The sequence below is a fragment of the Ochotona curzoniae genome, unplaced genomic scaffold, assembly GCF_017591425.1.
Source record: "Ochotona curzoniae isolate NIBS_2020 unplaced genomic scaffold, NIBS_Ocur_1.0 contig_2318, whole genome shotgun sequence".
In the NCBI taxonomy this organism is placed as follows: Eukaryota; Metazoa; Chordata; class Mammalia; order Lagomorpha; family Ochotonidae; genus Ochotona; species Ochotona curzoniae.
Window position 1 is genome coordinate 8,446,107 of NW_024465419.1, and position 21,983 is coordinate 8,468,089.

The following is a 21,983-nucleotide window of genomic DNA, read 5'->3' on the forward strand; positions in this document are numbered from 1 at the left end:
TCATCCAGGGTCTACAAACCTTGGAAACCCTTGGGGGCAGGCCAAAGCGCAGTTCAAGGCGTGGCTGGGAAATGTGCTATTACATTGTTATTGTGGGGAAGGATTGCTTATTCAAGCACTTAATTTATGCTCATTGTAACATCAGAAAGAAAAAAAAATGTCTTTGTCGGGGTGAGGGCTCTGACACCTCACTCATCCACTTTCAGGCAGGTCACTGTTTACTTTGCTTGTTTTGTGTGCAGAAATCTCTCCTACACAGGTTTGAGAGAAGTGTCTACTGGTTAGTAAGACTCCACCTCCCCTTCTAACATTTATTTTTATTTGAAAAGCAGATTTACAGAGAGAGAAAGGAAGAATAAACAGAGAGCGCGAGATCTTCCATCCACTACTTTACTCCGCAAATGGCCAGTCGAAGTCAGGAGACTGGAGGTTCCTCCAGGTCTTTCATGTGGGTGTAGAGCTCCAAAGCCTTGGGCCATCCTCCGCTGCTTTCCCAGGCCATAAGCAGGGAGCTGGATCATAAGTGGAGCAGTAGGGACTCAAACTGGCACCCATATGGGATGCTGGCACCACAGGTGGATGTTTAACATACTATACCATGACACAAACGCCATAAGATGCCTTTTAAAAAAATATATTCATTTTTATTGTAAAGTCAGATATACATAGAGGAGAAAAGACAGAGTGAAAAATCTTCCCTCCACTGATTCACTCCCCAAGTGGCCACAATGGCCAGAGCTGAGCCAATCCAAAGCCAGGAGCTCGGAGCCTCTTCTAAGTTTCCCACATGGGTGCAGGGTCCCAAGGCTTTGTGTCATCCTCCACTGGGATTAGAACTGGTGCCCACATGGGTTTGTAGTGCGCATGCAAGGTGAGGACTTTAACTGCTAGGCTACCACACCAGGCCCAAGATAGCTTTAAAAAATAATATTTATAATATGTTATTATATATATATATTATATATCGTACATATATATTTACATATCTTGTAACCTTTAATTGTTATGGCTTAAGATTTTTTATTAAAGATTTATTTTATTTTTATTGCAAAGTCAGATATACAGAGAGGAGGTAAGACAGAGAGGAAGATCCTCCATCCGATGATTCACTCCCTAAGTGACCTCTGTGGCCGGTGCTGTGCCGATCCAAAACCAGGTCTCCCACACGGGTACAGAGACCCAAGATCTTAGGCCGTCCTTGACTGCTTTTTCCGGGCCACAAGCAGGGAGCTGGATGGGAAGCAGGGCCTGCCAGAATTAGAACCGGCACCCATATGGGATCCTGGCACGTTAAAGTTGAGGACCTTTAGCTGCTGGGCCATTGTGCCAGGACCAAGATTTTTTTAAAAAAAATAACTTCCTATGAGTTAAAATTAGCATCTTCATAGTTACTTAACGAAATATGAACAGCAAAAAATATGAATGAGGAAGTTGAAAACTGTATTATGTTTATTACATTTTGCTAAACAACTACTGCTTCACTGTATAAAATAGCACCAGCAAATGCAGTATATTGCAAAATTATGGTGGTGCTGTTCTTTATCTGGCATTGACAACTAACAAAAACTGCTCTCTATCCCAGTTGGTTCCAATGGAAAGGTCATTGCATTTTGACCCCCCAATTCATGGTTGGGTATGAGCAAGTGATGGATTATACAGTGGCATCATTTTCCCCAAGAGACTTTTGTGTTTCCTTTGTGTCACCCATGTGTTGGTTACTCAGTGGCACATTTTTTCATGGTGTTGCAGCTTGTTGTTGTGGCTGTTCTAACTCATACCAGTTGTTGACCTTGTTTCTTGGCTTCCCACTTATGGAAATGTATAGTGATGGAGTACTGGGGTCTATCATATACAGATGTGGGGGTATAATGGAACATGCATCCCTGCTTCCAGATGAAAGATGGATTCCCAATGAAATTGTTGGACATGTGTAGACAATGGGATGCTGGACTGCCTGACCTTGTACCAACAGTGTCAGGGTACACTTAAATAAGACACTGATAGAATTATGATTCCTTATGAAGGATTACACCATTGTAACAAAATGGGAAAAATCTGATGAGGGGTGGGAGTTTGGGGGGGAAAATCCCAGCCTATATGAAAATGTATCACATAATTCAAAATTCAAAATAAAAATATAATAAAAAACCCCCCAAAACAATGCCATCTTGAATTATTTGTATGATTAGTTTTTACTAATTTCATGCATTCTGACTACTAGTGCCTAGAGCCTAGTGTAACAAATATGAGGTGTGAAAAAGGTGCATATTGTGTCCATCTGTGATCATTTGAAAGTTAGGGGACATTTTCTTCCAGGAGCAGAGCTGAAAGAAGTATCTCTTCCCATCACTATTGCTAAAGGTTGCTACTGTGAGTCCTCTGTCCACCACTAACTTAAAGTAGCAGCACTGGATTCAGCTATTCCAAGACTAGTTCATGTGAGAGTTCCACCTGATGTATTTCTCATAGGCTTTTCACTCACTAGTTCATCTCGTTCTGAAGGGTTACTCAGTGCCATCTCGATCAGCCAACTGTCTTCATAACAAGATATGTTAATGAGTCTGGGTTTTTTTGCAAGGGCTTCATTGATTTCTGTCACTTCTCCTGATAGAGGAGAGTAGAATTCACTAGCAGCCTTCACACTTTCCAAAGCACCAAGTTCATCTGCACAAAATGGCCGATTCCCACAGTTCCGATGCCATTTTCTGTCACGATCCATTCATGTTTCTCTGATTTTACACACCAAGAGCAGAGCTGGTCTGGTGCAGCATCCGGACAGTGACCACACGCAGCCACCAGGGCAGAGGCGGATTGGAAAGTCAGATATACAGAGAGGAAAATCTTGCGTTCGATGACCGCAACGGCCAGAGCTGAGCTGAGCTGAGCTGAGCTGAAGCCAGGAGTCTGGAAGCTCCTCTTGGTCTCCCACACGGGTGCAGGATCCCAACGTTTTAAGCCGTCCTTGACTGCTTTCCCAGACCACAGGCCGGGAGCTGGACTGGAAGCGGGGCTGTCACGATTCGAACTGGTGCCCACATGGGATCCTGGCGCGTTCAAGGCAAGGACTTTAGCTACTAGGCCACAGCACCAGGTCGGTGATGGCTTTTTAAAAAAGGTTCTTTCCAAGGGAAGTGCAGGCCCAGGGGCCAAGAGGTCTGCACTGATACTGCGTTCATTGTCCAACTCTCAGAAGCTGGGTCTCACCAGGCTTTAACTTTATTTGGGATGGAGGCTGAAAGCTTGTTTGTGCACAAGACTTTTCTTGGAGCAAAGCAACACTAACGTGTGCTGCCGGCATGCATTCCCACAGAAGTGCATGGGCGTCCCCCTGTGGGTGGGCGATGCATGGGAGGGTGTTAGGAAGCTGACAGCCAAGGAAAGTTGAGGCGGCGGAAGTGACCCACCCCGGCCATGGAGTTGGGGGAATTGCTGGATGGTGTGCGTCTAAATGTGTTGCTGCTGGAGCACAAGCAGGTGCAGACACCAGCGCCGCCCCACGGCAAAGATTTGGATTCTTATCCTCGAACACAGTGTGCTTTCCAACCCTCCGTGAGGCTCACAGATCAACCCATGGATGGACAGACCGGACCAGCGGCTACTGCTGAGCGGAGAGGCACTGGCCAACTCGCCCGGGCTTGCGCAGTGTGTGAATCCTCAGCCACCCGATACTCGTGATCAGCAGATAGCGCCTACGTCCAGTAACGACCTTCTCAGGCATGAACTAGTTTTCTCGAAGCCGTGCGGGATCACTTGCTTAAGTCCGTGCGGACCCTGGCATCGCGCGGATGCGTGGCTGACTGGCACGTGTGTGGAGGCAACCGGCGGGGGCAGGTCTGCGCCCAGCTGCTGCCCACTGCGGGCTTTCCTGCGGATGGACCCGCCCCGCCACGCCCTAACACATACACACTCATCCTTGCTGTTTTACAGCTGGGGCTTTCCTTACCCTTAGTCCCCAGCCGACTAGTTCTTATCAGCGCATCTGTGATAATTCTGCTTACACAACCTGCTCACTCACCCACAAGCCTGCAGGGCAGCAGCAGAGAGGCCAGGGAGCCCAGCAGATCTGCAGGGAATGCTACAGAGAAATGCAAGATGGCAGGGGAATGCTAACTCACACGCTGGGATTTACATAATGAGAGGAGGAGCATTAGAGAAGGAATAAATTCGACAGGTAGGTCAGGTGGATGCATGCGGTGCTGGTGTTGCAGGTGACAGTGGCTTAAATCCATCGTGCCACAATGCTGGCCTTTATATTTCTTATTCTTGGTTGATCTAAGGATAATAGTTTGTCCAATTTATTTATTTATTCCTTATTTTTTTATATTCTTTACATAGTTAATTAGGGCAAAAAGGTTCAAGGGCTACAGGAAAGTGGGCAAGACTATTATTTCCACATTGTTTTTGTCATGTATCTGGGGTAAAGGGGGAGGTAAAAGCAGAAGCCCCACCCAGTCTCCCACCCATCTCAGGTCCCTGATGTGGGGCATGCTCCGAAGGTCTTTCCCAAGTGATTTCGATTTTTCAACTGTTATGAATTGCTGCCAATTTCACCACTCCAAGCACGATGAGGTTGCTGCAGAATCCACTGATTGACATAGTCCATCTTAGAGTCTCCGTTTGCCCAATTTTTCACTGCCAACATATATGGCTGAAGTAGTTGACTAACTCGTTCTGTCCTGTCTTTTCATGGTTAGGATTCTGAGTCCGGCAGTTCAATTAGGGGGATCTGAGGTGTTCCCAGACCAGATTCTTGTGTGTACTTCCAAGTACAGGGCCCAGTACAGTCCATCGCTGCAATCAGCTGGTGGTTGCAATTGCTGGGTCAGTTCTGTTTCCAGTGCTGTCTTCCACTAGAACCAATTGGCGTGGCAGTCCAGCCTGATTCTGCCCAGCATACACTCGGCCCTCACATAAACCAGTGCGAGCTATAGCCTAGTCGGAGCGACCCACAATAACCCCTACCAGGCGCGCCCCCTATCCTGATTTGCCACTATGTGCAGCAGACTAGTCTAGTCTGTCCTACATCCCATTCAGCTCTTGTACATGTCAATGCGCATTGAAACCTAGTTCAACCCAACCAGTCCGAGTATCCAGCCCACACACATGCTGATGGTGCCTTTCAGTCTAGCCACCCCAGCCCTGGTTTTCGTGTTCTCCAGTGGGAGTGGTAACCCAAGAGAGAGGAGCCCACTATTTCTCTTCTGGGCCATTCCCACTCCTGGATTATGCACTCTCCAGGTGGTTCTGCAGTGTAACTTGTTTGTCCAATTTATTACTATGCTTCTACTTTGTGACCAAGTAAAATGAATGACAGTCATGTTACAGGGAACATGTACTATGTGTGAAGGATACTTATCTGGCAATGGACTCAGACATCCAATAAAATAATTAAAAATATATATAAAAATAAATATTAGCACTAAATGAAAATGTGTACCTAAAAAAAGGACTAAATGAGTAAAAAAATCTCAGCTGAAATGAATCAAGATACACAGACTTGGAGACATTCCATGTTCATAGATAAGATTAAATAGTGTTAAGATACCAGTTTTTCTAAACTTGATATAGACTTAATGCACACTCAGTCAAAACACCTTCAGTAATTCTGTGAATACTGACAAACTGATTTTGAAGTTTATTTGTTATTTCAAAAAGACCTAGAACAGCCAAGACAATACTGAATCAGAACAAAGTTGGAGGACTGACAATACCCAACTTCAATATGTATCACAGTTACTAAAATTGAGACAATGATATTTTGGAAAATGACTAGGAAAAAAGATCAATGGGGCAGGACAGCAAGTGCCAAACAGACCCATGTAACTATAGTAAACTGAACACTGACAGTGGAATAGATACTTCAGTGGAGAAGGTTGGTCTTTTCAACAGATGGTGCTAAAACAAGACAGCCATGGGTGCCATGGATGGAGGTTTGGAAGAATGGGAAACTTGTGTCTATGTATGCTAAATTTTTTCACAAAAACTAATTAAAAATTGTAATATATAAAACAGGAGAAAATTTAGGTGACCATGTGTTTGATGATTAGTTTTTAGCTAAAACACCAAAGACAGAATTCATGGGGGAATAAAACATGTGGGACTTCATTACAAACTGAACATGTGGCCATGCAAATGATATCGGTACAAGAATGAGTGGGAAAATATTTGCAAAAAGACATATCTGATAAAAGACTAGCATCTCAGGTATAGATAGAACTCCTGCAAATCTTCAGCCTCAGCAATAAGAAGATTAACAACTGGGGTGGTGTCACTGGCATAGCTGCCTTCTGCAATGAGGGGCTGGTTCATATCCTGGCTGCTCCATTTTCGACCTGCTTGAGATAGCTGTTGTGCATCAATGTTGATGGCCTGGACACAGTACAGGTACTGAGGGAGCTGGGGAGAGGTGTCTGTATTGGGGGCTCAGTCCTCACAGCACTTGAGTGTGGCTGCACTAAGTGCTTTGTCTGTGCAGCCTGTGCACTCAGGAGCATGGAGTTACATATACTGTGCATCGTGCTGCTGGATACCAAGGAGAGAGTGGCCAACATGTGTTCCCCAGTCAACTCTATCCCTATACATTTTCTATTGTTCTATCACTTCCTGCCAATAGTCTCTCCTTGCTGTGCATACCAGAGTCAATGTATGTTGATGCCAGAATGGTTTTATTTAAAAATTTGGTCATATAACTGTCTCAGCATGACCCAGGACAGAATAAGATGGAGTCAGCCTCTCCATCTCGTCTCTTTCCATCCTTGCCTTTGCTCCTGCCCTGGCACTTGGAGGTTTTATAACTGCTCCCAGAACCTCTGTGGGTTTCCCATAAGTCCTGCCACCTGTCTGGAACCCCACCTGACAGATCCTGGTAATCCTAAGGCCACTTGCCAAGTGTGATCACTGGCTCCAGTCATTGGTCCACAGTCCTCATGCTGCATCTGCTTTCTCCACTAGACTGAAGTGCTGATGTGAGTGCATCCTCTGAGTTGATCCTCAACAAGGCTCTGGGACTGCTCCAGTTTTCCCTATTTTACAGGTGAGAAAGGGGAAGCCCCACAGGTCCTGCGGCTTCCAGCTGCAGCCAGCTGTCTGCAGAGCCTCTGGGCTCTGTCACCTGCCATCACTGGTATACTAGCCCCAAAGGGGGGGTGGTGCACGAAAGGAAAATTCCAGTGGCCACAACACAACAAATAAGTGCTACATCTCACAAGCAGAGAATGAAATAGAGCAACTGGGAGATCACAGAGTTTTTGTTCAGCAAAAATTATACAAAGAATCAGGAACCAGTGGTGGGCAAGGGTGGAGAAAATAGGCCTTCTTGAATGTTACACTGGGAAGTGTTAATTTTTATACACTTTCTGGGAAGTTATTTGGAAGTATCTTTTGCTGTTAAAGATACACAAACTTATAATGCAGCCACTTTGGAAACGCACTTTGATATTCTTTAGAAAGATTAATAGGATTACCTTATGGCCCAGCACTTCCTGTTGTGTGATATACAACTCAAATTTGAAAACAATGCTCAAACAAAAGCATACCCACAAATTTTCAGAGCACAAGATTTCACAAGAGCCAAAAAGTTAAAATATCCTGACAGTGCACTGATAAAAGGATAAACAAAACATGGTATATCCTTGTAGTGGAATTGTAATCTGTTCTTTTGGAATGAAATTCTGATACATGTTAGTTTGTGGAGGAAACTTTGAAAAATGTTAACCATGGAAAATCACATTTTGATTTTATTCAGATGAAATATCCAGAATAGGGATATCCATGGAACACAATGCACCTGCATGGTTTCCTAAGACAAAAATGTGGGCGTAAGAGGGAAGGAAGGAGGGTCTTGGGGTGGTTAGAAATGGACATAGGGTTTATTTCTGTTCCAAACTAGGATGTGGTGATGGTTACATGAATATACTAAAAATACTTTACATGAGTGACTTGCAGGATATGTTATAGCTCAACAATGTTTAAAAAACAGCCAAGGCCCTGAAATGCTCCCTTATAGAAGTCTATCAGGACAGATATCTGACAATGTTACTTATTTCTCACAGCAAAGACATAGGAGTGTCCTGGATGTCCATCAGCTGAGGGCAATCTATTCAAACAAGGCAATGGGATATGACTCTTCTACTCTTCTCTACTCGCTTGGACAGGCATCTCAGTTAGACTATTGGTGAGGGATATTGGGTAGCAAACCATCCCATCTGCACAAACTCCCTCCACAGTGTGCACATGGCTGCAGCCACCTTTCTGTGCTCGTCTGTCACTAACTCCAAGACACATGCATTATTAAAACATTCCATAAAGTTAAAAAGAAGGGGTTACCACCATTCTCAGCTCCAGATTCACACATCTGACTACTGCTCAGACATCTTAGATCTATCACCACCAGGCAGCATGACTGAGCAGACAGGATCCCTTCAAAGCTGCCCTGTTTCAGGGGAAAGCACTTTCACTGCCTCCCTGTCTTAGCCAAAAATTCAGTCTCTGCACACATCCTCCTGGTCCATCTGTGACCTACTTTTCTTGGGCCTGGCCAGTCAATTTCTCTAACTCTCCCGGATCCACTTCTCTCTGCTACCACTTCCACCCTACTCTGTAGGAAGGAATGAAATCCACAGACAAACTCTTCACCAAGAGCTGGCCCCTCTGGCTCCATTCAGTCCCTCCCTCTGTCCAGGTACCTTCCCACCTGCTCTCAGACATGCCTGCTTACCAGCTGCCTCCTGCCAATGGTCTTAGTAAGTCCTGTTCTCTGCCATCATATTGACCCAACTTGTTACTGCAAAACTTCAGGTCTCAGCCCAAGTCTCCTGTCTTTAGAGACTTTCCTGGCCTTCCCAGACAAAGTGAGGGCCGGGTTGTGGCAGCTGGAAGCCTCGGAATGCTGAAGTCCAATGTCAGGTTGTGCAATGAGTGATTTAAGTCTTTTGACACAGATTTTAAGTCTCAGAGGCAAGGACTTCTTCTCATTACATTTCTTGTATCACCAATGTCTGGAACATAGTAGGCACTTACTTGCTGAATGAATAATATAAAAGAGCATGAGATTATGAAAGCATAAACATCATTTCCAAACAGAGCTGCCTACCTCGGACACTGCAAATGGAGTTGACAGGTGTGAGGCCGTCCAATTCATCGAGCACCAGGGGGCCTGCCAGTTCACAGAAAGCAGCGCCAGAGGCCACACACAGAAGGGGCTGCTGAAGCTGGAGCACAGTCCGTTCGATGCAGACAATCCGACCTGCCAACAGACACTCCCAGTTATGGAAGCAGAGAGCTCTCCTGCTAGCAGAGGCTGCCTTCCCTACTGGCCTCCCATGGGTCATGGATGATGACAGGTATAGGAGCAGTCCCATCAGCTCCCAATGCCAGGCCATGTCCAGCAGCACATGTGCTGTGCAATTTTACATTCCCAAGAATCCAGTGAGCCACGCTGGAAAACACACATGTTCTTCACTCCCATTCTATATACAAAGGATACACTCTATGATTTGTGAGATCTCAATAAAAATAAGTACAGTATAGGCAGGATATTAGTCTGATCCTTGGAAAAAGAGGGCTGACTGATTTAAACATCTATGCTTATAATGTTCTAGCTTTTTGATTTGCTTTAAAAAGGGATCCAGTAAAACATAGCCCAAGATGGCTCTTGCACCAGTCGAGTGTTGCCACCACCAGACAGCCGTGGGGTGGCTGGTGGTGTCTCTGCAGGATGTGCTGGCACTTCCACAGGTGCTGATTCTGCTCAGTGGCATTATCAGCCTGGGTGGCAAGATGGGCCTTTCCCACCCAACAGGCTGTGGGCTTTGTGAAGGTGCTAGCAGCACCTAGGCTAGATGACAGGCATCCAGTAGCTCCAAGAGCCATTCTGTGGGCAGGCACGGATCAGCTGTTGCTGGATCAAGGCTGTTGACATACCCTGGTCTTGGAGAGCGTCTCTGAAGAGGAGGCTGGGAGGAGTAGCCGCTGTAAGTGCTTCCAGGACCTCTGGGCCCAGCACACAGGAGGGCGCCACACAGACTGGTAGGGTTTTGGGAACTTGGGGGTCTTTCTCGTCTGTTGCTTGCAGGGTGATGTCTGTTACCAGCAGCCAAATCTCCCTTTGCTCCAGAAGAAGCAGGCTCTTCAGCTGCAGTTTGAAGATGAGGAAAGGACTATTGATTTAATCAGTCTCACATCCAAAATCTGATTTGAAGATCCATAATCATAAGCGACAGTACTTAACACTAACAGTTTCAGATATCATTTCAAGAAAACTTTCAAACAAACAATAGACTTCCTATCCTAGTCACTAGCACTCATTGCCAAGGCTGTGCCCTGTGTGCCCCCAAACTCACACCTGTCTACAGGATTCCTATCCCCTAATAGGTCTTCTGACTTACTTAGGTAGAATCCATTGTTCTCCTGCCCCATGTTATGCTGTTTTCTTCCCTCCAGGTAGTGAACATTTCCCAAGAATTAGGAACATATCTCCCTCATAGTCAGCCTTTGTGCAGCATGGGTACAGGGCAAGAGTCACATATCTGTGGAATGTGTAACCATTTTTCTTTTGCCTTTTCTTTTTGAATTTTTTTTTTTAAAATTTCCCCTTCCTGTGAAAGTTTTTAACTCCATTAAACTAGCATTCTGCCCCAGATCTTTGGTCAGGGCCTAGGATTCAGTAAGTATGAACAGGGTCACAGAAGGCCATAAGTCCGGGACTGGGGAATTGGCCAGCCTGGAGTTCAGTTGGTGCCAGTGGTTAGGATGAGTGGTCAGGATGAGGACATTGCATAAGTGTTCCTACTGGAGTGGACACAGAAGGCTACCTGCATGGGTGGCAGGGCGATATACACTGGAAGCATGAGTAGGTAATACTGAGGAAAAGAGCCAGGTTTCTTATTACTGAAGAAAACAGTCACACATAATAGAAATGGAAAAGTCTTGAGTCAACTCTGCAGTAATGGCTAGAATTGGAGCAGTGGGGTAAAGTCATGGGTTTAGATGGCTGGATAGACATATAGAAATAGATAAAGGTGTGTGTGTGTGTGTGTGTGTGAATATATACATGTATCCGTTTCCTTGCTCTGTCCACTGAAAGGAAGCACTGACATCCCAATAGTAGGGTCTCCACCTCCCACATCAATCCTGGTTTCTAAGCAGCACAGTCCCTTAAAATTGCCCAGAGTTCCTGAAAGACAGGGCTGGTTCCAGAGCATGGAAAGCAAAAGATGAGTCCAAAACATCTTGCTGGGTCCGAAAAGAAGGAAGTACTTAATTATTCAGAGCATGTCCAAAGGGCACAAATAGTCTGCTCAAATCTTTAAAGATCTGAGTTTCAAAGTGAATGATAGTGACACTCTATAGCCTACTGAATAAAAAACCAAATCTACCAGTCCATATTGATATAAACACGCAAGTGACTAAACAGATAAGTTAGGGAGATGGAAAGCTACTAGTTATTCCAGCTCAGAAGCACAGAAGCAAGCTAGAGTTAGGAGTTCAGCAGTTAGCCGAAATTGTGCATGTTCAGATGGGAGTGCATAAAAGCTTGGTAAGAAATAGAATATTTACAAAACCTCTAAGTATTTTTCCATCAAATACTCACCTGCTAATTAATAAGTATGAAATGTATGGAATAGAAAACTAAACTTGGAAGATATTATTTTAACCAACTGATAGAAGAACATCACACTCTGGGACAAACCAATTGTGTACTCCTGATGGGAATAAAGTACTACTTTTGTGAGATTCCTATAGAAGATGCCTGGTAGCCTAATGGTTAAAGTCGTCACCTTGCATGTGCTGGAATCCCATATGGGCACGAGGTTTTTTTTTTTAATTCTTTTATTTTGGTAATCTTTACATAGTTGATTAGAGCACAAGGGCATTTACCAAAGGCTACAGGAAAGTGGGCAAAACCACTGTTTGAACATTATTATTATTATTATTTCTGTATCCAGGGTAAGGCAAAAAAAAAAAAAAAAAAAAAAAAAAGGAAAAGCCCCACCCAGCCTCCTACCCATCTCAGGTCTCCGACATGCTGTATGCTTCGAGGGTCCTGCTCAAGCAGTTTTGATAGGTCAACAGTTCTGAATTGTTGCCAATCTCACCACTCCAAGCGAGATGAAATCTGTTTAGAATCCACTTTACTGACATAGACTTTTCATGGTTAGGGTTCTGAGATCAGCAGTTCAGTCGGAGGGATCCCCAGAGAAACTTCATCTGAGGTGATCCCAGACCTGATTCTTGTGTGGACTTGCAAGTACAGGGTCCAGCACAGTCTGTCGCCCCAATCAGCTCATGCATACGCTGGTGGTTGCAGTTGCTGGGTCAGTTCTGTTTCCAGCCCTGTCTTCTACGTGAACCGATGGGTGTTGCAGTCCAGCCCAATCCTGCCTACTTCATATTTTGCCCTCACGCAAACCAGTGCGAGCTGCAGCGACTTTCCATAACTTTACCAGGCTTGCCCTGTACCCTGGTTCCCATGCTTGCCAGTATGTACCGCAGACCTGTCCAGTTTGTCCTACATCCCATTTAGCTCTTGTGCATGTCAATGGGCACTGAAGCCTAGTGCAACCCAACCTGCCCTATCATCCAGCTCATACACATACTGGCAGGTGTTGTTTTATCTAGCCACCCCCGCACCAATACTGGTTATCTCTCCAGTGGGAGTGGCAACCCAAGAGTGAATGGGCACCAGTTCTAATCCTGGCAGCACCACTTCCTACCCAGCACCCTGCTTGTGGCGTGGGAAGTAGTCAAAGATGGCCCAAAGTCTTGGGACCCTGTACCCATATGGGAGACCCGGGAGATGCTCTGGGCTCCTGGCTTCGGATTGGCTCAGCTCCCGCCATTGCAGTCACTTGGGGAGTGATTCATTGGATGGAAGATTTTCCTCTCAGTCTCTCTTCCTCTCTGTGTATCTGACTTTCTAATAAAAATAATTTTTTTTTTAAAAAAGAATGCATGATCTGAATCTGCCAAGAGATAACATTAGGCAAACATAAATTGAGGAACACTGTACTAATTGGTCTACATTCTTTAAAGAAGTTCAAGGTCCTAATGAAACATATATCTTTACACTACAAGACAAGATTTTCTACCTTTTACTATGGTTACTATGTCATGATACATTTATAAAACAGAAAGTTAAGTTTGTAACTTGTATTAATGGACTATACTATTGTGGTAAATGAGGTGGGAGAGGTGGGAAGGGAAAATGGGGGGAGGAAAATGTTTCATGGAAAATAATAATAATAATTGGTCACAAAACAAGCAAAATAAAAAAGTGTTCCACTTGAAGGAGATGAAAGAGATATGATAGTTAAGTGTATTTTATGAACCTGTATTGGGCCTTGGTGTTATTAAGGATATTTTTAGGGCAGCTGGCAAAACTAAAATACCAAAAAAATAGTACTTTAGGAAAGGCGATGATTTTCACAAAACTGTCTGAAATTGGGAGTTTTTCTGACACTCTTTAAAGATTCAAGTGCTTTTTATAAATACTCTGGGCTTGGCATATGGGCTCTTTCAAGTTACTGATGAATCAAAATATTCTGATTTTCTTTTGAAAATAAACAATAAAGTTGTCTTTCCTGTTGAGATTATGAAACAAATTTGTTAATAAGAAAATCTTCTGTGAAAAGACACCAATTACCAACTAATGCAAAGTGGTACTATCAATTTATGATGAAATTTTATTAAGAACAAGTCTCTTCTTAACTGTCAAAACCTGGAAGCAACCAAGAAGTGCTTCATCCGATGAATGGACAAACAAACCATGGTACATCCAGGCAATGGTATGTCACTTGATGCTCAAAAGGAGATGACCTGTCAAACTATGAAGAGACATGGGAACAGAAATATGCATTATTAAGCAAAAAAAGCTGGTACAAAAAGGCACTATATGATTCCAACTACATGACATGCTAGAAAAGGCAAAACAGCGCAGACAGTAACAAGCTGAGTAGTTGCCAGGGGTCTGGAGAAGGCAGAAGGAATCCACAGGGTTCAGAGGACTTGGAGGGCAGAGAAGAGGTTCTGAATGGTGTTATAATGGCAGGTGTGTGTCACTTGTGCAAAGCCATGGACTGTATAACATCCAGAGTGCGCCCAGGGACTCTGGGTGATTATGTCAAGATAGGGTCACCAATTGTTAACAAATACACCTAGAGTGAATGTTGATAACGGCAGGGGTCATGAATGTGAAGTAGAGATGTAAGGGAAGCTCTGTATTTTCCTTTTGATTGTGTTATGACCTTGAAATTGCCCTAAAAAAGAACATCTATTTCAAAAATTCTTATACCTCTGTATAACTAGGAAAAGTATTCATAAAGGTACGTCATGGACATCTATAACAATACAACAAACTATGCTCAACTGACTCTATTACTATTTTTATTTTAAGGTTTACCTCTTATTTGAAAGTCAGAGTTACGTAAGAGAGAGAGAGCTCTTACTCCCCTTATGGTTTACTTGTGGTGTTTACTCCCCTTATGGTTGCAAGGGTTGGGGCTGGCAGAGTTAGAGAGTGAGAAATCTTGCATCTGCTGGTGTACCCCTTTCCCCCAAAATGGCCAGAACAACCAGTGCTGGGCCAGGCCATAACCAGGAGTCAGGAGCTTCCTCTGGATCTCTCAAGTGGGTGCTGTGGCCAAATTACTTGCACTATCCTCTGCTTTCTAGGTGCATTAGCAGAGGGCTAGATCAGAAGTGGAAAAGCACCCATGTGGGATTGTGGCATTACAGGTGGTAGCTTAATGCTATTAGGGTGCTATTAGGCATTGGTGCTGCTCGACTGATATTTTGACAGACGTGCCAAAGTAATTCAGTGGAGGAAGAGCCACACATTTCATTAAAAATTTATCATGAGGAAGCCAGTCTTAAAACCTAGTGGGTAAGGCATCTTTACAGCATGGGCATCCCTTTTGGAGTCCTGGTTTTAGTCACAGTGGCTCCACTTCTGGTCTAGCTCCTTGCTAAAGCCCCTGGGGAGGCAGCAGAACAGAACTCATGTACTTTGGACCCTGCCACTCAGGTGTGAGACCTGGGTGGAGTTCTAGGCTCCTGGTTTTGGCTTGGCTCTGTCTCAGCCGTTGTGGCCATTGGGGAGTGAACTAGCAAATGGAAGGTATGCTTCTCTGTCTCCTCAACTCTGTCACTTTACCTTTTGAATATAGAATAATATTGTTCAAAAAGCATCATGGACTCAGGCCCGGCGGCGTGGCCTAGAGGCTAAAGTCCTCGCCTTGAATGCACCAGGATCCCATATGGGTGCCAGTTCTAATCCAGGCAGCTCCACTTCCCATCTAGCTCCCTGCTTGTGGCCCGGGAAAGCAGTCAAGGACAGCCCAAAGCCTTGGGACTCTGCACCTGCATGGGAGACCTGGAAGAAGTTCCTGGCTCCTGGCTTTGGATTGGCATAGCATTGGCCATTGCACTCACTTGGGGAGTGAATCATCAGATGGAGGATCTTCCTCTCTGTCTCTCCTCTTCTCTCTATATCTCACTTTCCAATAAAAATAAATCTTAAAAAAAAAAAGCATCATGGACTCAAATGTGAAATGTGCCACTGTAAATGTACTAGGAAAGAATATAGAAGGTAGGCATTGTGGTACAGTGGATTAGCCTTTTGCTTGGGACAACTGCATGCCATACTGGAGTGCCTGTGATGGAGTCCCACCTCAGCTTCCATTCTAGCTTCCTGCTAATGCACACTCGGGGAAGCAGCAGTGATGGCTCTAGTACCTGAGTCCCTGGCACCTGCATGGGAGACCTGGATAGAGATCCTGACTCAGCTCTCAATGTTCTGAAATAAATCTGCAGATAGAAAATCTCTTTCAACTTAAAACACACACACACACACACACACACACACACACACACACACACACACACACACACACCTTGGGATCTGAGAGTAAGCAGAGCAATTTGTGTTAGACTTGACAACAAAAAGGTTATCTGTCAGGAAAATTTGGTAATCTTCAACCACGTTAAAATGAAAAATTTCTGCTCTGCAAAAGCTATTAAAAGAACAAAAATGTTATTTGCAAAGCCTAAGAAAATATTCACAAATGACATATCCAACTAAGGCCTTACATTTAGAATATATAAAGAACTTCAAAAAATCAACAAACTGATGAATAGTCTAATTAGAAAATGGGCAAAAAAAAGACGAGATCAGACATTTTCATCAAATTCATGACAAGATGTGTAACACCATTAATCTCTGAATCAGTCTTCAGAGAAATAAGTTAATTAAAAAAGCCAGTCTCTAAAGGATTTATTATGAGTTGATCTGTGTTCCCAAAACAGATCTGTTGAAGTCTTATATGGAGGACCCTGGAATGTGATCTCTTTGGCTCCAGGATCTTTTTTTTTAAAGATTTTTTTTTTAAAGAGATATTTTATTCTTATTGGAAAGGTGGATATACAGAGAGGAGTGACAGAGAGGAAGATCCTCCGTCCGATGATTCACTCCCCAAGTGAGCACAACGGCCAGTGCTATGCCAATCCAAAGCCAGGAGCCTCCTCCAGGTCTCCCACACAGGTACAGGGTCCCAAGGCTTTGGGCCATCCTCAACTGCTTTCCTGGGCCACAGGGAGGGAGCTGGATGGGAAGTGGGGCCGCCGGGATTAGAACTGGCGCCCATATGGGATCCCAGGCGTGCAAGGCGAGGGCTTAACCACTGTACCACCGCGCCGGGCCCCAGGATGCAGGAGCTTTGCAGATTTAATTAAGTAACCACAAAGACATTGGGGGGGATCCCCTCTGTGCCTGGGATCCTTAGAAATGCGGAAATTTGGACATAGACAGGTGGGACGACAGTGAAGACAGTAGGGAGAAGATGGGCACATGCACTGCCAGCAAAGTGCAGAGGATGGGTGAGGCAGGCAGGACCGCCACCTTCCCTGGGATTCCTCAGAGAGCCCAGCTCTGTCCCATCCGGATCGTAGATTCCTGACCTCTAGAAGTAGTAGGGAAAGTACCTCTGTTGTCTGAATCTCTGGGTCTGTGGTGCATTATTACAGTGAACTCGTATAGATACATGCTGCTCGGCTTCTCTGTGATCGTCATAAAGTGTCTGAGAACACACAGTGCTGCAAGATTAGGACAGGGAAGAGAGCAGGTGTGGTTACAAGGGGAATACAAGGGAATCTTGTGATGGCACAGAACTGTGATAGACTGAGGTGGTTTCCATGTAAGGCGGTGTGTAAACACATTGCAAAAGTCTGCATGCACAGCACGTGCTAGAATACACACACGCAAGTCCAACTGTGACTTGTTTCCCTGAATTGTGCAGTGTCATTGGCTCAATGGCGTGCTGTGGGTACTGTGTGTGTGGAATGTTGACAAGGGGAGGGTGCACTGGATCTACTCAGATATTCCTGTACAATCTACTGTGAGTTTGAAATTGTCTGAAAACAAAAGTCAAATGCACACAATCGTGTACATATACAACAACAACAGAACAAACAAACAATCCTTTCTTTCACTTTCATGGCTTAGTCATTAATAGAGTAGAAATACTACCAGGCTTTCTCTGATGACTCAGGATCTGACAGTGACTCAAGCCAGTCCTCACTCCCAGAAAGTGCAGGTGACCTGTCTAGCCATGCACAGGCCCTAGGACTTGAGCCCTGTTTCAATTTCTCCCTGTGAAGAGTGGTTTCTGATGATTTTACTTTCCATAAAAGTAGAACATGAAGTTAGTGGGACAAAGAATTTTATCTCCTGGGTTCAGATCTTTGACTTTTCTAACTATAGGAGCACCAGGTTTCAAGTACACCCACCCAAACAGCCATGCTCATGGTGGAGGCCTGTTTTCCATTCAGAACAGATCAATGTATTTTTCTGACCTGCCCAGGCAGGGCCTCTCCATCCAGCAAGAGAGAGAACTCAGTTGGTCATTATCTACCGCTACACTCCCTATCCGTGCGGATTTGGTGTGAGTGTTTAACACCTGATTTTTTTCCTCCCAGGCTTCAGTCTCAGTGGGAAGGCTGTGGACAGAAGCATGTTTTATACCAGTCACGGATCTGCCATTCACCTCCTGAAAGCACTGCTGTGCCTGCAGTACCTGGCACCTGCACAGTGAACCAACACTGGCTCCCCCTTAGCAAGCATCCACAAAGGAAGGACAGGAACGAGCCAGATGCTAAGTGTGTCTCCACACCAGGACCATTCTTCATGGAAAAGCATGAAGTCAGCTTTTGTTTATTTTCAGATTTGGGAAATGCGAGATATACTATGTGTCTAAGCCTTGTTCCCACACAGCATGTCCCCTCTCTGTAGAGCCAGGCACTAAAATGCTTGCAAAGAATCCCATGAGTGACTTGTAAACTAGGGGGTCAACAAGCTCTGACCTGCAAACTTGCAGTCAGCAAGCTGTGACCTGCAATCAGGCTTGCAAGTTAAATTGTAGCCTGTAACCTGAGTGCAGTTTCCACATTTAAGGTTTTTACATTTTAAATGGCTGAGAAAAAACATCAATGTTTTGTGAAAATTATATGAAATTCAAATTTCAGTGTCCACAATAAGGGTTTAGGAAGAGAGCCCTGGTTACTTGGTTTTGAATTACAACATGGCTGTGTTCACACTGTAAGGTGGAACTAAGTCACTGCCACAGAGGCCATAGTGCCTGAGAAGGCCACGGTTTTAATATCTGGCCTGTTGTAGGAGCTGCCTGCCTGGTCCTGACAGAGATGCAGGGTACGCTGACGTAACACACTTGTGTTCACACAGGCTTGATATTGCATGTATGCAAATTACCAGCAACTCAGAAGTTAAGACTCCTACTCATGCTACTGTTCTTCTGCTGCCTGTGGATGATCAGAGAAATGTAAAGGATCTGTTCATTACAGATGCACACAGAAAATCAATGCAAAATACTTATGTAGTTGAGAAAGGCTCCCCAGCCAGGTGGCTGAACTCTGCCGTGTATAAGTAGGCACAGTCTGGTTAAAAGAAAGTTGGTGGTTCTCCGACATGTGCCAAGACATGCTAGGTCTGGCCAGCCACCCAGGTCTCCTGCCTTGGTTCCAACTCTCTGCTTCCTCCTCCAGACTTCTCACCAGGAAGATTCCTGTTCAGCATTCCTGGTGTTCTGATCTGGCTGGACATTGAGACACTGCATCTGCCCTCTGCGGTGTAGGCACTCACAGCAGATGCACCTGACACACATTACTTGTAAGTCAATGAGGACTTCACAAAGGGGGTGTTCTCTGTGCTCCTCTGTGTTAGACTCACAGTGAAGGTTTTCTACAGCCTGTAGAATGCATCCTGTGCCTTCAGACTGCCTGGACATCATTTTGCTTCTGCTTCTGGCTGACCCAACAAGAAGTTCCTGTACAGTGGCCATTCCCAGAACTGCTGAGGCCCTACAGGACCACAGGCATGTTTGTCTACCATTCCCAGTTCTCGGATCTCCTGAAATGGCTAAGTTCAGTGCTGAAGTTCCCCATTACCACCAACAAGTGAAGACTGTTTCTCTTTCTCTTCTTCAGCCTGTTCATGTGTCAGAAAGGAATGGATATGACAGGGCCAAGATTTTTCCAGGGGCAGGGTTATGCTTGGGCTTTGACACATGCCAGTGCTCAATATGGTAGTTGGCATAAATAAACACATCCACGCAGGAATGGGTTGGTTAGCCCATCAACAATGGGTGTACATAAAAGGATTTCCAAATGACTTTTTCATTTTGGTACTTTAATTTCTGAGAAATAATCCTTTAATAAACGTTTTTAACATTTTGTTATTTTAACACCTTATGTGATAGGGAGAAAAAGAAAGGAAAGAGAGAGATTGATTACCTGTGGCCTTTGATAGATCACTCTGGCATAGAAAGTGCAACGTGAACCCAGGTTGTTTGTCTGAAAAGGCATTGAAAAATATTAGGAATCGTACATGAAGAACAATAGACACAGAAAAAGTCTGGGTGAGCTTGTTAGAAACAAAGATGTTACCTGTAGAATCTCTCGTAAGCAGTGGGGAACAGGAGGCTGATATAGCCTAGATAGGGAGTCTTCTTCAATGACGTCAATTTGCCCCAGATTGGGATGCCCCGTGAGGATGTAACAGAAGGTGGGGGGAGGCAGATGAGTCTTTACCTGCTCAATGTGAAGGAAAAGACAGAGCCTAAATATGCCACTGAAATGTGCTCTTTAGCATAAACATGGGCATTTGCTGATAGATGCTCACTGCCTCTGGACCTATTCAGTGTACTGGCAGGACCATTTAGACATTACTTCCTCTTAAATGATCTAGAAAGGGACTTTGCTAAGAAGTCAGCCACCACGTCAACCAGATGTCCCCAGCAGCCACCAACCAGCCTGCTGGACACAGCTCAGGAGGGTGGGAGGCACATCTGTGAGTCCATGTCACTGCTTGGGAGCCATTATCATTAACAACTTCAAGAGGCAGTGAAACGGAACTTTGGGCCCACCTGGTGGTTGTATAAGTGTCCTTGGTTTTAGGAACCTGTGAGCAACTGGCAGGCAATAGGAAAAACCCTCTGTGTCTGCTCTGGGAAAGAGAAAAGACCCTACCTGCTGCGAGGGTGTATAAAGACTGCAGTTCAAATATACCCTACCAGTTGGTTATTCTCAAGACACATTCAGGCACAGTGACACAAGGGTGCACAGCGTGACAAGTGGGGTCTGAATCCTTGTCCTGACTCCTCCTCTTGTGCTACCACAGAGGAACCCACCATGCTGCCATAGGAGCAGGGACTGTGCCGTGGCAGGCAGATCACCTGGCTGGGCCCTGGGTCCAGATCAGCCTTGGACCTGGGGAACTCTCGATGCTGAGCTTACCTCCTCATAGGGCTGGCCATGGCCAGGGGTTTTCAGCGGCATTGCTGGAGGCCACAGGCTGTCAATTAGATTGAAGAGCCCTGCTGTCCTATTACAAGAAAATATGTGGTCAGAAGTGGTCCACATCAACCCTGCCTAGCCAGCGCCTCCTCAGAGGGCCGGACAATGCTTGACAGGCACCACCCGTGGCACTAAGATGGTGTCTAGTGATTCAAACAGGGAAGACAGGGCACACCCAGACAGACTCACAAGTGTGAGCCCAGCTGCAGAAGCAGTCTGTTCAATACATTATGACACACCAGTGTAGTAAAATACTATACAATCATTGAGAATGGGGATCTAGAAATACTTACAGACATGGCTTTATGATACCCTGCTGAACGAAAAGCAGGCAATATATTATGATTTCTCTTTATGTATGCCCTTGTGTTTAAGCTCATGGAAAACAGAGTTAAAAGGTGAGTTTATTTTGATACAAATCTTGAAAACCATGCATAATTTTTCATAACATGAATTTTCTGTGAATTTTGAGGATCCTTCATATAATAAGCCAAACAAAGAGGCTTGTGCGTGGTGCAGTTGGTTAAGCCACTGTGTGTGATGCTGGCATTCCATATGGGTACTGGTTGGGAGTCCTAGCTACTTCGTTTCTTTTCCAGCTTCCTGCTAAGGCACCTGGGAAAGCAGTAAAAGATGGTCCAAGTGCTTGAGTCCCTGCACCCACTTGGGGTTCCTGGCTTCAGCCTCATCCATCCCTGGCTGGTGTGACTGGGGAATGAACAAGCATATGGCACATCTCTACCTTCTCTTGTTTCTCCTCTCTGTAACCTTGCTTTTCAAATAAACAAAAGTCTTAAAAAAGAAGTAAGACTGAATAGAGTTTGGAGGTAACTCATACTTTCTTCTTCTGCATTATGTACTTCACATATTGTTGCAAAACAGCTATGCAAATGTGGATTACATCCTGATAAACACATTGTATGACGAAGACATGGTAAGCTGAAAATGCACTTAATCTACCTAACTAACCAGACGTCCTGGCTCAGCAATCAGCAAGTGTAGGTGGTTTTCCTAGTGACCGTAGGCTGGCTGCAGCTGTGTCCCCTCCCACTGCCCAGCCCTGTCAGAGAGGACTGATCCACATAGTGCAGGATGGAAGGGATGGAACATTCTAGGGATGG

General features: G+C 44.9%; 1 protein-coding gene across 2 annotated transcripts in view; it reads right to left on the reverse strand.

Moving 5' to 3' along the window:
• The window catches only part of SPIDR (scaffold protein involved in DNA repair), a 364,582-nt gene that overhangs the window by 10,074 nt on the left and 332,525 nt on the right, over window positions 1–21,983 (reverse strand). For both annotated transcript variants that reach the window (XM_040972593.1, XM_040972594.1), the window contains 5 exons: window positions 20,803–20,890; window positions 19,954–20,097; window positions 19,801–19,860; window positions 9,922–10,132; window positions 9,092–9,244 (listed from right to left, as the gene is read on the reverse strand). In XM_040972593.1, coding sequence (XP_040828527.1) covers window positions 9,092–9,244; window positions 9,922–10,132; window positions 19,801–19,860; window positions 19,954–20,097; window positions 20,803–20,890 — 656 coding nt within the window. The remainder of the gene's footprint in view (window positions 1–9,091; window positions 9,245–9,921; window positions 10,133–19,800; window positions 19,861–19,953; window positions 20,098–20,802; window positions 20,891–21,983) is intronic.